The following is a 16,519-nucleotide window of genomic DNA, read 5'->3' on the forward strand; positions in this document are numbered from 1 at the left end:
TTTTGTTCTCTACTCCTTTACTCTTCAACCCAATTGTCATTATCTATGAAAGAAGTTTCTTTAGATATTTATGTGATTTTGATTGAAATATTTCAGTTGGAATTCCTTTGTCTACTAAGACATTCCACAGTCTCTCATCTAGGACCTGATCTGCTGCTTTCTCCATGTCCTTAATGCTTGTGCTGCACCAGATTATGCTCTTAACTTTTTTCAAGGTAGTTCGAGGGCAGACAGCTCACCTGTGGTGGTCCCTCCACCCCAATATCCAGAGTGATTCTCCAAAAGTCTGTGTTCAGTAATCCACCTCTACTTTGCTTTCTCTGTCATACAGTTTTCTCTTTAGGTTTATGAAGGATGTTCGCATGTAGTTCTTGCATTCCATGGTATCCCCTTTTCCTTTATATATAGGACAGTGATATATTCTTTCCACTTTCTAAGGACTTCATCACTCATATTGCATTGAGAGTTTTATGTAGCCATTCTATCATTTGGTCAGTACTCCCTTTACTGTTTCAGAAGGCATACATTCAGATCTTGTTGCTTTTCTGCTCTTCATGACAGTTACAGTTTCAGGTATAATGAAAGACTCTTTTAGGTATTTGTCATGTGTAACAGTTTCATCCAAAGCTTTCTCAACTTTTTCAAGATTTATTCTGAATAAATCTGAGGAATATTTATTACCACAGTTATTTGTTGTAACCTCTCCTTGTGTATCTTTTTATACTTAATAGAGTTTTATCTTGATTTTTCTTTTTTGGCTGTGCTCTACTGTAGTGTTGGTAAAAAGCACATTACTTGTATGCTTCCATCTTGATCAAGTTAGCCATCCTTTTAATATGATCATAGTTTCTCCAAACTATCATTGTCCCTTGTTTCAGCCTCATTGTCAGTGCATTCTTTAATTGTTTCATTACTTTTCATTACTGATCAAACTTCTTCAGTCCACTTCGCCCTCCTTTTGGTCTTCTTCCTTTCTGTTTTTTCTCATTTCTGCCACTTTTTCATGAATGTCTTGCTCTGTTTAAATTCATGCAAAATGTGTTGTTATTTTTATTATTACCAAATACCAATTATAGGGTAAAATTGGTTAAGGGAAAATTTGTACTCCTTTAAAAAATAAGTTTGAACCCCTCAGGGACAAATGCTTTCTCCAGTGCTCAAAGAGATCTCTGCCTCCAGTAGAGCATTGACTTTTTGTACGTCAAAACTGAAATTTCTTACTTTGTGACTAAAGGTACCTTGAGTGGAAATGGGTAGCTGTTGGTCAATTCGTAATTTTGACGTTATGATGAAATTGCTTTTGTATAGTATCCCCTTTCATAAAGTGGTCCCATCACCTTTTTTAATAGATGTGACCATTATGAAGAAAAGTTTTTATAAACCTATTTAAGAAAGTGTATATAGAATAATCAAACCATTTTTCTTCTGTCCAGCCTTTTTGGCCTTTTGAGGAGTTTGATGTCCGACGACACTCTAGTTGCCAGCCTCACCTTGACTACCTGGCACCAGAATATGCCCTGACACACACATTGGATACAGCAGCAGACCTCTTTCCTTTAGGAATCATCATATATGCACTCTTCAATGAAGGAAGACCCATCTTTCATAATAATCAAGACTTTGGAACATTTAGGAGAAACTGCTGTGAGGTCAGTCAAAATTGAAGGATGATATTCAGTCATATGTTCATCTAATTTGTTTTGTACAGGACTTCAGATTGAAAGCTGGGATATTTTATGGCTAATACGTTAATGACAATAGAATCAGGAAAGACATATGCTGTAAATGATATGAAAGATTTTTAAGGCAGTGTCACAGAAAATAGTCAATGTTTTTGTAGATAAGGTTGAGGTGATGATGCAGAGAATCAAAAACCCGAAATTTTGATGCTGGATTCATCCTAGATGGTAATGAATATTGTGATAAGGGGATTTGAGCTTGCCATATGTAGTTCAGCCTTTCAAATGGGGTAGGTATAGAGCTTGTATTCAAATTTTATCAATATTCAGAAAAAAATATTAGATTTTTCTTTCTGCGACAAAATAACTTGATTGGTTTAAGAATTCATAGAAAGTACAAAGAGCATGTAAATGACCAGGTGGAATTTATTATCACTTACCATGCTTATTTTTATTTTCCATTGCCCCTCTTTCCTTCTAAAGCATGGCATTTCTGTGATTTCTGTCAATGAATGGAGTGTAGGCTTGCATAAGCTTGTATTGTTCAACTAGCCATTTTTTTCTCCCCTTCCTTCCCTTTTTATATTTGAAAAAACATTCACACAGTTTGACAGTAACAGATATTAGGAACAGACTCCACCACTCAGTGAATGAATGCTGATGGATTGTTGCCATGACGTCATAGGCCTGGGTTTGTTGGTCTCTTGTCATAAAGTCCACCTAACATGCATCTGCTGGCCTCACATATTTCATTAAGGTTGATGAATGTGATTCCTTGTGGACAGAACTCATTTCATTGGATTTGATTGTTGTTTCAATCCCCAAAGAGCAAGTACCCTCTCAGATACTCTACTCTAAGGGCTTTGTCTGTGGTAGAGAAATTATTTGATATTTGATATCCTTCAGAACTAAAATTTTTTATTTGTGTAATGTTTCAGTAATGTTTTATTTCTGCATTCTAAGCCAGAAATTTCCTTTGACCATACAGATGGGATGAATAGAATTTTCTACTTTATTAACTCGGCTTAGAAGTTGAGAAAAGTTGAGGTGATAAGCTGTATGATATGGATTTAAGGGAATAGATGGAATGTGAAAATAGGGAATGGTCAGAAGAAATCAGATTTTTGTCTCATGCTGACTTGCCTTTCCATCCTTACCAATATAGCTGAATCATATTGAAGAAATCCCCATTTGGCTCTTGTTTCTACCTAAAGAAAGTGATAATAAACAGGGATAGAGTTTTCAGGATTTTCAGTCTCATTATCCTGCCTCTCTAAATTGCCTTGAAGATGCCTGAGGTATGTGGATAGTATTCTTTCACTCCTATGCTTTGGGATAAAGGTACCCAAATACCAAGAATTTATATAATAGAAGTCTTACAATTGTGGTGGAGCCATAGGGAAAGTCTTACATATTAGAAGATGATAATCTCTGATAGTTTAGTTAAAGATACATAGAGAGAGTTATGCTAAACTTTATATGTCAGAAGTGGAGGGGACAAGGAGAAGGGGGAGAACTTATTGGAGATGGAAGGATGGAGCGAGAAAGATCTTCAGTACTCAGAGCTTGAACATGCAGGAGAGTGAAAGTTATGCAAAGGTTAGAGTGAATTGGAGCTGTGTGGAATACAAAGGGTGACGTGTTGTCAGTAGACTGAATCAGGGCACATGAAGCACCCAGTGGAAACAATGCAAAAGTATGTAGGGCCTGGTTGTGGATAGGGGGCTGTGGTTTTGGTGCATTTTACACGACAACTAGAAAATGGACGTGAGGATATGAAGCTATTTCTTTGCCTCGTTCTTGTGCTACTTAGCTAATGTGGGAAACAGCAAACAAGTTTGAAAGAAAAAGAAAGAAATGTCAGACTCAGTATGTGAAGTATTGAAACCTATGAGTGTTTTGGGTGCAGATATTGTTTGAAAGATTGCTGATCTTGTTGGTTGATGGGATAATTTGTTTGAGGATGGAAGGTTGTGTGGAGATGTAAGTTCCACTATATGATATACATTTGTGTGTAGAGTGAATTATGAAGTGTTTTTTTTTTTTTTTAACTTTCTTACACTTGATGTTAAAGATGTGCATGATGAACCTTGAAGTTATGTGTACTTGATTCATTGAATGGAAATGGGAATAGACTTGAGGATGATTTAGAGATGTAATTTTCTTTAATTGGAAGATATAGAGCTCATGCTAATCCAAAACATCTTGTAAAGGTTTTGAACAAAACATTTTGTACAAAGGATGCAATCGCAGTTTGGGAGATGCATCAGGAAGGAGGAGTTCAGGTTTATTCATGTCATTACCTAAGTTTAAAGAGTGAATAACATATATGAAAATCAAATATTGATATTAATGTAGATAGTAGCTGGTAGGCAACCAATGACCAGGTAGGTATATCACCAGTACTACCTGCCTGGGTATTAGGAGGGTTAGTGACATCTACTTAGCCAGCATTTTAATGGTTGTCAAGTTGCACTCCCTTGACCCAGGTAACTGTCTTTTCTTTCTGCCTCACTAACATGTGGACAACTGGCATTCTGTCAACAAACATACAATCTCTCTTTGTCATATGTAACACTTGACAGCACTTAACTCATGCAGCTGATTCTTCATAACTCTAGATTTTCCTGTGGTGAGCACCATGTGCTTGCCCTGCATTTTATCTAGATTTTCTTGTGGTGAGCACCATGTGCTTGCCCTGCATTTTAGCAAATTGGTAGGAGCAGTAGATAGAAGAAGGAGGGAAGAACATTCAGGCAGGATTATTAGGCAGAAACATTAGTTTGAAGCAGTAGGTAGGAACATTAGATAGGAGCCTCTGAAAACACTGCTAGAGTTGCTTTCTGCCAGTGGCCTGTCAAGGGTAAGGCACTAAAGGCTGAGAAGCAAAACTGGAGTTCTTTAGTTATGGAGAATCTGTTGCCATGGCCACCTCTTTGAGGGAGTTCCAATAGGAACAGGCATCAGAGATATAGATACATAGATAGAAGTATTAAATCATGTATTTTTAAGGAATATATTTTGTTTAAATTGTAAAATCAGATCATGTTTCATCCACCAGTTTAAGAATACAAATACTCTGAAGCTTACATCTGTCCCAGAAGGCATCAGAGAAGAGGTCCGGCTGCTACTTCATGCAACACCGCAGTTAAGGCCAGATGCCATACAGTTTTCTAAGGTGATTGTATTTTCATGTATTTGATGCTAATTGAATTTCAAAATCAATATTTATTATTTGCTTGTATGATGGTGTATAAGTAATTGACTTATTCATTTGTGAAAGTAACATAGTTATTAGACAATTTAACTGCAGTAGTATAAAAAGATCAAATAGACTTTGTGCTTATCATTCCATCTATACATGCAAGGTCACCAGCATGGAGTCTCCTCCAAGTAAATCCATCCATGCATGATTGAAATTAGTGTGACTTGTGTGAATACCCATACCTCCCTTTCCTTCTCTTTCCTTTACCTTACTCAGAAACTTAGTTGTTCAGCATGGAACCATCCTTTCCATGTGTTCAAAGACTCTCAGCTCTTTTTTCCCCTTTTCCACCACCCTTATATTTCTTCCATATCTTACTCTAACATCCTCAGGTACAACTGCTTTTACACATGGCTTTTGGAAATCCACTCCTTCCTCCTTCAGTCCATTATTGTACCATATATTTATCTTCCAAGTATCATAGAAAGCCTTTCTTAAAGTGTTGCCCCAGCTTACACTGCAGATTTTTCACTCTTACCATTATGATCTTAAGAATGCTAGTATCCTCATGCCTTTCAACATTTTAATCATTCAGTACAGTATGCTCCTTGATGTTAACTAGAAATTTTCTTATCTTTTTCATAGAGTATTTTTCGTATCTATTACATACTGCATATTTTTCTTATCTTTTTCATACTATTTATCCATCTAATTCTGTTCTCTAAACATATCAGAGAGAAATGAAATATCTTGGTGGATATCAGGTCATGTTGAAACGGCTGTTTCTTTCAGGTATCGTATTTCGAAGATGTTGGGGTAAAAACTTTAAGCTACCTTGATCAAATGTTTCAGTGGGATAACATGCAGAAATCACAATTTTACAAGAGCTTGCCTCAGGTTATTCCACAGTTGCCTCATCGAGTGTGTTTATTAAGGTTAGTACGAAAATATGAATAATTTTTCATGTAATATTAGGTTTTCTGAAGATTTTATTCATTTAGTTATTTATTGAACAGAGGTATAAGTTTGTTGAGTATTCCTGGTAAATTATATGGGACGGTATTGATTGAGAGGGTGAAGGCATGTACAGAGCATCAGATTGGGGAAGAGCAGTGTGGTTTCAGAAGTGGTAGAGGATGTGTGGATCAGGTGTTTGCTTTGAAGAATGTATGTGAGAAATACTTGGAAAAGCAAATGGATTTGTATGTAGCATTTATGGATCTGGAGAAGGCATATGATAGAGTTGATAGAGATGCTCTGTGGAAGGTATTAAGAATATATGGTGTGGGAGGCAAGTTGTTAGAAGCAGTGAAAAGTTTTTATCGAGGATGTAAGGCATGTGTATGTGTAGGAAGAGAGGAAAGTGATTGGTTCTCAGTGAATGTAGGTTTGCGGCAGGGGTGTGTGATGTCTCCATGGTTGTTTAATTTGTTTATGGATGGGGTTGTTAGGGAGGTGAATGCAAGAGTTTTGGAAAGAGGGGCAAGTATGAAGTCTGTTGGGGATGAGAGAGCTTGGGAAGTGAGTCAGTTGTTGTTCGCTGATGATACAGCGCTGGTGGCTGATTCATGTGAGAAACTGCAGAAGCTGGTGACTGAGTTTGGTAAAGTGTGTGAAAGAAGAAAGTTAAGAGTAAATGTGAATAAGAGCAAGGTTATTAGGTACAGTAGGGTTGAGGGTCAAGTCAATTGGGAGGTGAGTTTGAATGGAGAAAAACTGGAGGAAGTGAAGTGTTTTAGATATCTGGGAGTGGATCTGGCAGCGGATGGAACCATGGAAGCGGAAGTGGATCATAGGGTGGGGTAGGGGGCGAAAATTCTGGGAGCCTTGAAGAATGTGTGGAAGTCGAGAACATTATCTCGGAAAGCAAAAATGGGTATGTTTGAAGGAATAGTGGTTCCAACAATGTTGTATGGTTGCGAGGCGTGGGCTATGGATAGAGTTGTGCGCAGGAGGATGGATGTGCTTGAAATGAGATGTTTGAGGACAATGTGTGGTGTGAGGTGGTTTGATCGAGTGAGTAACGTAAGGGTAAGAGAGATGTGTGGAAATAAAAAAGAGCGTGGTTGAGAGAGCAGAAGAGGGTGTTTTGAAATGGTTTGGGCACATGGAGAGAATGAGTGAGGAAAGATTGACCAAGAGGATATATGTGTCGGAGGTGGAGGGAACGAGGAGAAGAGGGAGACCAAATTGGAGGTGGAAAGATGGAGTGAAAAGGATTTTGTGTGATCGGGGCCTGAACATGCAGGAGGGTGAAAGGAGGGCAAGGAATAGAGTGAATTGGAGCAATGTGGTATACCAGGGTTGGTGTGCTGTCAGTGGATTGAATCAGGGCATGTGGAGCGTCTGGGGTAAACCATGGAGGGCTGTGTAGGTATGTATATTTGCGTGTGTGGACGTATGTATATACATGTGTATGGGGGTGGGTTGGGCCATTTCTTTCGTCTGTTTCCTTGCGCTACCTCACAAACGCGGGAGACAGCGACAAAGCAAAAAAAAAAAAAAAAAAAAAAATTATTGAACTTGATCGCCATTTCCCATGTTAGTGAGGTAGCATCAGGAAACAGATGAAGAAAGATCCACCCACACTCTTATACAAATATGTGCTCATATGCTGTTTCCTGTGGGGCAGGGTGGCACCAGGAATGAATGAGGGCAAGCAAGTATGAATATGTACAAATGTACATATGTATATGTCTGTGTTTGAATGGAGAAAAATTGGAGGAAGTAGAGTGTTTTAGATATCTGGGAGTAGACTTAGCAGTGAATGGAACCATGGAAGCAGAAGTATCACAGGGTGGGGGTAAGGGGGGAAGGTTTTGGGAGTGATGAAGAAAATGTGGAAGGAGAGAGCATTATCATGGGAGCAAAAATAGGTATGTTTGAAGAAATAGTAGTTCCACTAATATTATATGGTTGCAAGGAAGGTTTGTATGGAGGAGGGTGGATGTGTCGGAAATGAAATATTTGAGGACAGTATGCAGTGTTTGGTGGTTTCATTGAGTAAGTAATGAAAGGGTAAAAGAATTTTTTTTGAATAAAAAGAGTATGGTTTAGAGAGCAAAAGAGGGTGTGTTGAAATGGTTTGGACATATGGAGAGAATGAGTGAGGAAATGCTGAAAAAGAGGATATATGAGTTGGAGGTGGAGGGAACAAGGAGAAGCAGGAGACCAAATTGGAAGCGGATTAGGGCCTGTGCATACAGGATGGTGAGAGTTGTGCATAGATTATAGTGAATTGGAATGATGTGGTATACCAGGATCAAAGTGCTGTCATTAGACTGAACCAGAACATGTGAAATGTCTGGGATAAACCATGGAAAGGTCTGTGGAGCCTGGATGTGGATAGAGAGCTGTGGTTTTGGTGCTTTACACATGATGGATAGAGACTGAGTTTGAACAAATGTGGCCTTTTTTGTCTGTTTTCCTGGTGCTACCTCACTGAAGCAGGAGGTAGGGATGCCCTCTTTCTGATACAGATTGTTACTAGCAAGTAACTTTTAAACCATGTGGAGCATATAAAGCCCACTTTTAAGGTTATGATATATTCAGATCTTGATCTGTGGCTCTTGTATTTCCAAAATCCATAAAATTTAAAGATCCAAGCATTACTTGATCCTATGGATTATGTATATTTGTGTACCTGTATCTTTAGGATATGCATGTAAATGAGATGGGGTTCACTAATTTGATTCAAATGGATATTTCTTGCAGGATTGTACCTTGCCTAATGAAAGAGTGTATCAACACAACTATGGTACCTTTTGTCCTTCCTGTCATTTTGCTAGTGGCAGAACGTGCCACTAAAGAGGAGTATGTGGAACATATCCTTCCCCACCTTAAACCAATCATGAAGCTTTCAGAACCAGTCCAGGTATTGTGCTTTTCAGCTTTCAGTAACTCTATAGTTGTTTGGAAGGAAACTTGATAGTGTGAGTATGTAGATTTTAGCTAGAAGGAGTGCAGTATTCCTGTCTAATTTATGTTATTTAGGTAAATGTAGCACTAGAAATCAGGAAAGATTTTCGAAGATTAGAATGTGCTATTATGGATTATATAATGTAAAGAAAGATGGAATTCAGGTGAGATGTGGTCTTAAGTGAATTATAGGACAAATAGTTGGTCATTAAGCATAGAATACATTGATGGAAGGCTTAGGCAAAAAGAATTGTAGTTTACAAAATTTATATTTACAAAAAATTTTGATTGCCCACTTTTGATTACCTATTTTTGCGATACGAGGAGGCACTTTTAACATATGTAGCTCCCGACATTAAACCTGTCTTCACGAACATCCAACTTCCTGAACTTTTTCTGTGCTCTTTGCTTTCATTATTTCATCACTTATAATCCATTCATCCATGACATTTACTTTAGAAGTGTTTCTTCACATCCTTTCTAATTTTTTTCCTTGCTAGTTCCTTAGAAGCCTTCTTGATTTTTTTCAAACTTGATCACAGTTTCTCTCATTACTGAGGTAACACCAGGAGAAGACAAAGAAAGGTCACATCCATTCTTTAGCTGTCATGTGTATTGCACTAAAACCACAGCTTCCTGTCCAGAACCAAGCCCCACAGGCCTTTCCATGGTTTATTCTAGACGCTTCACATGCCTGGTTTCAGTCCACTGATAGCACATCATCCCGAGTATACCACATCTTTCCAATTCACTCTTTCCCATGCAGGCTCTTGCATTTTTTTTTATTTCTGTTGGAGGCTCCAGTCATGGACAAAAGTCCACATCAAGGCTGGACCTTAATTGAAATGTAGAGAGGCTTATTAGAGGGGAAAAAGAAGAGACAAGGAAAAGTGTTTACATATTTTGGAGGAAGTGGTAGACCTTTCTTTTGAAATGTTACATATTTTGGAGGAAGTGGTAGACCTTTCTTTTGAAATGTGTCAGGTCATAGGGATTGGGAAAAACACGAGAAGGTAGAGCATTTCAAAGCTTCATTTACTCTCACTTTTTAGCATTTTACACTCAATCTCTCTGGGCATTTCTTTGCACAAGTCTCTTTTCTAAGCTCTCTTATTCTCACTACTCTCTTCTGTGTGACATTATTTTCTTTTATTTTTTTATTGAAAACCTCTACAAACCTTCACCCTTGCCTCCACAAGACAGTGATCAGACATCCTACCAGCTGCCTCTCTCTGCACATATACATCCAAAAGTCTCTCTTTTGCGTGCCAGTCAATTAATATGTAATCCAATAATGCATGCTTACTATATCTCTTGCTTACATATGCATAATTGTGTATATTCCTTTTTTCAACCAAATATTCCCAGTCACCAGCCCTTTTTCCACCACACAGCTCCACAAGCTGTTCATTATTTCTATTTATAACACTGAATACCCCATGCACCTTAGTTATACCCTCACCTGCCATATTACATACCTTTGCATTTAAATCACCCATCACTAATACCCATCACTTACTTCAAAGCTTACGCAGATATTCAGCTGCTTCCAAAACACTTGTGTCTCATAATCTTTCTTTTCATGGCCAAGGCCATAGGCACTAATTCTCACCCATTTCTTGCCATCCACTTTCAGTTTACCCGTACCAATCAAGAATTTACTTCCTTATACTCGGTTATGCACTCCCACAACTCTTGCTTCAAGAGTAGTGTTACTCCTTCCTTAACTCTTGTCCTCTCACCAACCCCTGACCTTACTCCCAAGGCATTTCCAAAGTATTGTTCCCCTTTACCCATGAGTTATGTTTTGCTCAGAGCCAGAACATCCAGGTTTCTTTCTTCAAACATACTGCCTATCTCTTCCTTCTTCTCACCTTGGTTACATCCACACTCTTTAGACATCTCAGTCTGAGCCTTCAAGGAGGATGAGCACTCCCTTCTTGGCTGCTTCTGCTGTTCCTTCTCTTAGAAAATGAAATACAGGAAAGTTTTTTCCAGCCCTCCGCACCTGCACCTTTTTGTTACCTTCTACAATGTGCAGGTAATACAGAGGTAGAATTCTTTCTCTCCAACCTCAGGGAATCTATTCCTATTTTGAGAAAGTGTTCATGTCGACATTTTCAAATTGAGTTAGAAACTTTAAAGTTGTGAGAATATCTCCCCTTTTCCTCTTTCCTTTCAACATATGTGGATCCATTACTGCAATCCTATGCCTGTAACTCAACTACCATATTTCAGGTACAGTCTTTGTTGTCCACTAAAGTCTCAGATGCAGCATTAAATTTCTTTAGTAATGGAGACTTTGTTGCCGTGGCTGCCCCTTTGAGAGAGTTCCAATCGGAACTGGCCTCAGAGATATAGATAGATATATAGAAATAAGACATATTTTGTCTTGATAACAGGAGTAATACCTAGTACACTGGAAATCAGATCTTAAGAGGTAGGATTCCCTTGCACTACCATAGTGGCATTCTGTTACTATCTTGGATGACTGTAATAGTATATTTTGTTTTTTTTCATGCATCCACAGATCATGTTGCAACTGATGCAGAAGATGGAACTACTCCTTGGGAAAACTCCTGCTGAGGATGTACGAAGTGATGTTTTACCATTATTGTATCATGCCCTGGAATGCAACATACAGCAGATCCAGGAGCTGTGTTTAAGTGTCATTCCATCATGTGCACAACTAGTAGAGAATCATGCAATGAAGAATGCACTCCTTCCCAAGATAAAGAAACTTTGTTTAGGAACTGGTTATCTTTCAGTAAGTAAAACATAGAGCTTTATTGAGTTGTTTTTATTCATTGAAGTTATAACCCTTCACTTTACTATATAAGACCTTTCAAATTGATGAGATGTGCTTAATGGAGAAAGGATGAGACACTGTTATTGCCTATTTATACAGTATAAGGAGAGGGTTTGCATTTATTGAGCTCCATCTTTTGAACTTTACCATCAAGTAGCGTTTTGAATAACTATATATTGGTGGCATTTATAGTTTCATTACTTGGTTTATCCCAACCATCCATCACTCTTACACAAAAGTTGTACTTCTTTTTATGTAATAAGTTTCATGCTTAGCTTCTTGTTATGGCCTGTGGTTTCTCTGTCATTGCATTTAGCAAAGAAATTTGACTGGTGACACTGTTCATTTGATTTAGAAACCTGAAGGTTGTAATCAAGTTGCCTTTAACTATTCTGTTTTACATGGTCGGCAGATTTATAGCCCTTACCTTCCCAGTATAGCTCAGCTGTCATGATTCAGGTACCATCTAAATTGCCCTTTTCTGGACTTTCAGTTACATCTCTGCTTCCTTAAATGTGGTGGCCATACTGGAGAGGCATATTCCAGTTCTTGTGCATGTTATGAATAGCCTAATGAACATTCCCTTATCCATGTACTTTAATGCAGTTATATTTGTCAGTTGATAATTTGTCTCTTAACAGTTTTCATGTGAAATTCTGGTAGCAGGTTAGGCACAATATTACATACAAGAGTCTGACCACAGCATCACTACACTTCTTGACTTTTGATCCTCCTTGGTGGATGTGACTGGCTTTGTAAGTGCCATAAGAGCTCCATACACCATATCATTTTTGTTAGCCCTCTTAAATTATTATGGATAGCATGGACATTTTCTTGACAGCATTCATGTAGATATAACTACAAGGTCCATCTTACTTAAACTGTTGGAAACCGTTTTATATTTCATGTTTTAATATGAGACTCTTTTATAGGTCAGAGTTAACTGCTTGGTGTGTGTGGGCAAGATGCTAGAACATCTTGATAAATGGCTCGTTATGGATGATATCCTTCCTTTCTTGGAACAGATACCATCTCGAGAATCTCCCGTAGTGATGGCCATTGTTGGTTAGTACTCTAACAATGTGTTATGATTACTGTTATTTTCCACCTTGCTTTCTATTTGTCTTTATGTTTTATGAATACAGTCGATAGCAGCCAAATGTCACGTAAGAATTCCATGGTCTCCTTCAAGTGTGATCTAAGTTATTTGTACAGTATTTCCTATCCTTGTGCTTTTTTATTTGTGGAGTAATTAGCTTGTTTTTTGGATGGAAAGTTAGAATCATCAGATTTCTTGAAAATTTCTGTAATGAACTTGAAAGGAAAGTATATTAGGGTACCTTTAGATCATATGACTGAGTCCCTGAGGACAGCTCATATACACATTATACATAAATGCCCATACATACACATACATGTACATATACATATCAACATATACATACCTATGCATACACATACACAGACATATATACACATGTACATATTCATACTTGCTTGCCTTTATCCATTCCTGTCGCTACCCTGCCCCAGAGGAAACAGCATCACTACCCCATGCTTCAGCGAGAGAGCACCAGGAAAACAGACAAAAAAGGCCACATTTATTAACATTCATTCTCTAGCTGTTATGTGCTATGTGTGTGTGGAATGTGTGGAAAGAGAAAACATTATCTGAGAGGGCAGAAATGGGTATGTTTGAAGGAATAGTAGTTCCAACAATGTTATATGGATGTGAGGCATGTACTATAGATAAGGCTTTGCACAGGAGAGTGGATGTGTTGGAAATGAAGTGCTTGAGGACAATATGTGGGTAGATTGAGTAAGTAATGTAAGGGCAAGAGAGATGGGTGGCAATAATTATAGTGAGATTGAGGGAGCAGAAGATGGTGTGGTGAAGTGGTTTGGACATATAGAGTGGATGAGTGAGGAAAGGTTGACAAAGGAGATATATTTGTCAGAAGTGTAGGGAACAAGGAGAATGGAGAGACCAAATTGGAGGTGGAAGGATGGAGTGGAAAATATTTTGAGTGATCAGGACCTGAACATGCTGGAGGGTGAAAGGTTCTCACTGAATAAAGTGAATTGGAAAGATGTGGTATACTGTGATATATGGAGGAGTAGATAGTAATAGTAGGAAGGAACATTTAGGCAGGAGCATTACATAGAAATGTTAGGTAGAAGTAGTTGGTAGGAACATTAGGCAGGAGCATTAAGTAGTAGTAGTCTGTAGGAACATTAGGTAGGAGCCTCTGGAAGCACTATGTTAGAGTTGCCCTCTGGTAATGGCCTGTTAAGGGTGAGGGACTAAAGGCTAAGAAGTGGCACTGGGGTACACTTTTATGGAGACTATTTCTGTGGCCACCTCCTTGAGGGAGTTCTCGTTGTGAACAGGCATCGGAGATGCAGATAGATACATAGATAGTTAGGAATAGGAGGGCTTGAAATCATCCCCTTCTGTATTATTTTACAAAAGAAGAGCATAGAAAAGATCCAAATGAAAATCTTTTATACTCTAAGGTATAGTCGTCTGTTCTAAATGCTGCTGGGCTCATGCAGAAAATTGTGAATATGTATGAAAGAAAGCAAGAAGTTATGACCTTTACATATGTTTAGAATGGTAGAGGAACTACATAGGAAGAAAGATAGAGAAAACCAAGGATTAAATGTATGATCAAATGTATATTCTTAATGCCGTTGTCAGAGCAATATTAGTACTGAAGAATGATATTCTGTTACAGTATTCTTTGCTGATTCTACATAAAGCACACTGCTCAGTAGAAAGAAAATATCAGATCTGGTCCTTCTGTAATGTAGGACCAAGGTTGCTTTTTCAAAACCTTGACATATTGGCAATTTGATAACTGTTTATGCATTTTGGTAACTTTTTATTAACTTATATTATCTTTTGTGCAGGTATCTTCAAGATAGCTCTGAACCATAAGAATTTGGGCATCACAAAAGAAATTTTGGCAATGAAGGTTCTTCCATTCCTCTTCCCACTCAGCATTGAAAATTCTCTTACTCCAAATCAACATTCAGCAATCATGGCACTTATTAAGGTTTGGATGATATACTTAACTAATGACTTAAAAAGAATGAAACTTTATTCCAGTTTTGTTTTTAAGTCTTGCTATAATTTGATCTTTTTGATTTTAATGATGGTCATTTTAGGACACCAGTTAAGAATTTCCTAACATAGAAAGATCTTGAACTTAAGAAATGCAGGAACTGTTTCATATGAGTTATTGAATTCACCAATTCAAGTCTTGCTAGAGAGCCTTGAAAGGACTCATTGGTCTGTTGTTGTTTGCATTCCTTTGTATTTCTTTTTTACTCTTTTGAGAGAAAGTAAGAATGAAAAAAAGAGATACTGAGTGACATAGATAGACAGACCACACAACCCAAGTCCAATTGAGGTGGTCTGGCCTTAATGCTAGAGAGAGAGAGAGATAGAGGGAGAGAAAGAGAGAGAGAGGATGAGAAGTTTGTCGATGATTCTTTATTGTGACAAACATAATTAATTAGAAATTCAACATGCAAAGACACCTTGACAAAATTCAGCTGTCATCACACAAATGGATATTGAAATTTAACCTGAACACGTGTATAGAATGTGGAGGAGGGGTAAGTACAGACTAGACTGTGACTATCATGATGATAGAAATTTGTTAGATGAATCAGCCATTTAAGGGGACCAGTTGACAGTACTTTCTGGACAACAAGATGTCCATGGAGAGGCATACAGTGAATTTCTTCCCATAACAGAATATTATTTACCAATTTGGTCTCATTGCTTTGGGAAACACAAAGAACTGCTGGAGAAATTCCCATGTAATGCAGTAAGGATGGTACCAGAATTGAAAAACGTGAATTATAAAATCAGGAAGGAAGTTATATAACCATGTTATATAATTTTACTATCTAAAGTGTATGAGATTTTTGTGAACCCTAAAATGTGTTTTAGTTGGAAACCCTTGTTATGGCATCATACAATCAATTATAGGCAGCCAGTGACCAGGGAGGTGTAATACCAGTACTACCTGCTTGGGTATTTGGAGGGTTAGTGATGACTGCATTGTGAGCCAGCACTTCAGTGATTGTCAGTTTTGTAAGAATAAGCTGCAACAATACTTTACACAGCCATGTATATTTTATGATGATTCTATACTTTTACTCTCTAAAATACATCATATTTTTGTGTACCTTAAAATATGTTTTAGTTGTAAACCCTTTTCATTATGTCATCATACAATCAAATTTTAGGCAGCCACTGACCAGGGAGGTATATTACCAGTACTACCTTCCTGGAAATCAGGAGGGTTAGTGATGGCTGCACAGTGAGCCAGCACTTCAGTGTTGTCAAGTTGCACATCTCTGACTCAGATAGTTGTCTTTTCTTTCTGACTCACCCACAGTGGACTGCTGGCATTCTCTCCACAAACATACAGTCTCTCCTTGTCACACATAATTCATGGCAGTGCTTAACTCACAACTCATTCTTTGTTTCATGCCAGTGCTTAACTCACACAACTCATTCTTTGTAACTAAATTTTCCTGCTGTGATTGCTATGCACTAGCCCTGCTGTGCACTAGCGCTAGCCTTAGTCCTGCCTTTTGGCAAAATGTTAGGGGCAATGAATATAAGTAGTAAGCAGAAACATTAGGTAGAAACACTCAGTAGAAGTAATAGGTAGGAACATAGGCAAGAGCATTAGGTAGAAGTAGTAAGTTGGAACATTAGGCAGGAAAATTGGGTAGACACATTAGGTAGAAGTAGTCTGTAGGAACATTACAAAGGAGCCTTTGAAAACACTGCACTAGAGCTGCCCCTCTGATTAGTGGCCTCAAGGATGAGGCACTGAAGGCTCAGAAGCGGCACTGGAGTTCACAAGTTATGAAGATCCTTTG

General features: G+C 38.1%; 1 protein-coding gene across 2 annotated transcripts in view; it reads left to right on the forward strand.

Annotated features, from left to right (window-relative positions):
• LOC139761969 (SCY1-like protein 2) overlaps positions 1–16,519 on the forward strand; it is a 39,384-nt gene that overhangs the window by 8,296 nt on the left and 14,569 nt on the right. For both annotated transcript variants that reach the window (XM_071686702.1, XM_071686703.1), the window contains exons 6-12: positions 1,434–1,649; positions 4,741–4,857; positions 5,677–5,819; positions 8,599–8,758; positions 11,333–11,569; positions 12,544–12,676; positions 14,525–14,670. In XM_071686702.1, the coding sequence (XP_071542803.1) occupies positions 1,434–1,649; positions 4,741–4,857; positions 5,677–5,819; positions 8,599–8,758; positions 11,333–11,569; positions 12,544–12,676; positions 14,525–14,670 (1,152 nt within the window). The remainder of the gene's footprint in view (positions 1–1,433; positions 1,650–4,740; positions 4,858–5,676; positions 5,820–8,598; positions 8,759–11,332; positions 11,570–12,543; positions 12,677–14,524; positions 14,671–16,519) is intronic.

The sequence above is a fragment of the Panulirus ornatus genome, chromosome 42, assembly GCF_036320965.1.
Source record: "Panulirus ornatus isolate Po-2019 chromosome 42, ASM3632096v1, whole genome shotgun sequence".
NCBI lineage: Eukaryota > Metazoa > Arthropoda > Malacostraca > Decapoda > Palinuridae > Panulirus > Panulirus ornatus.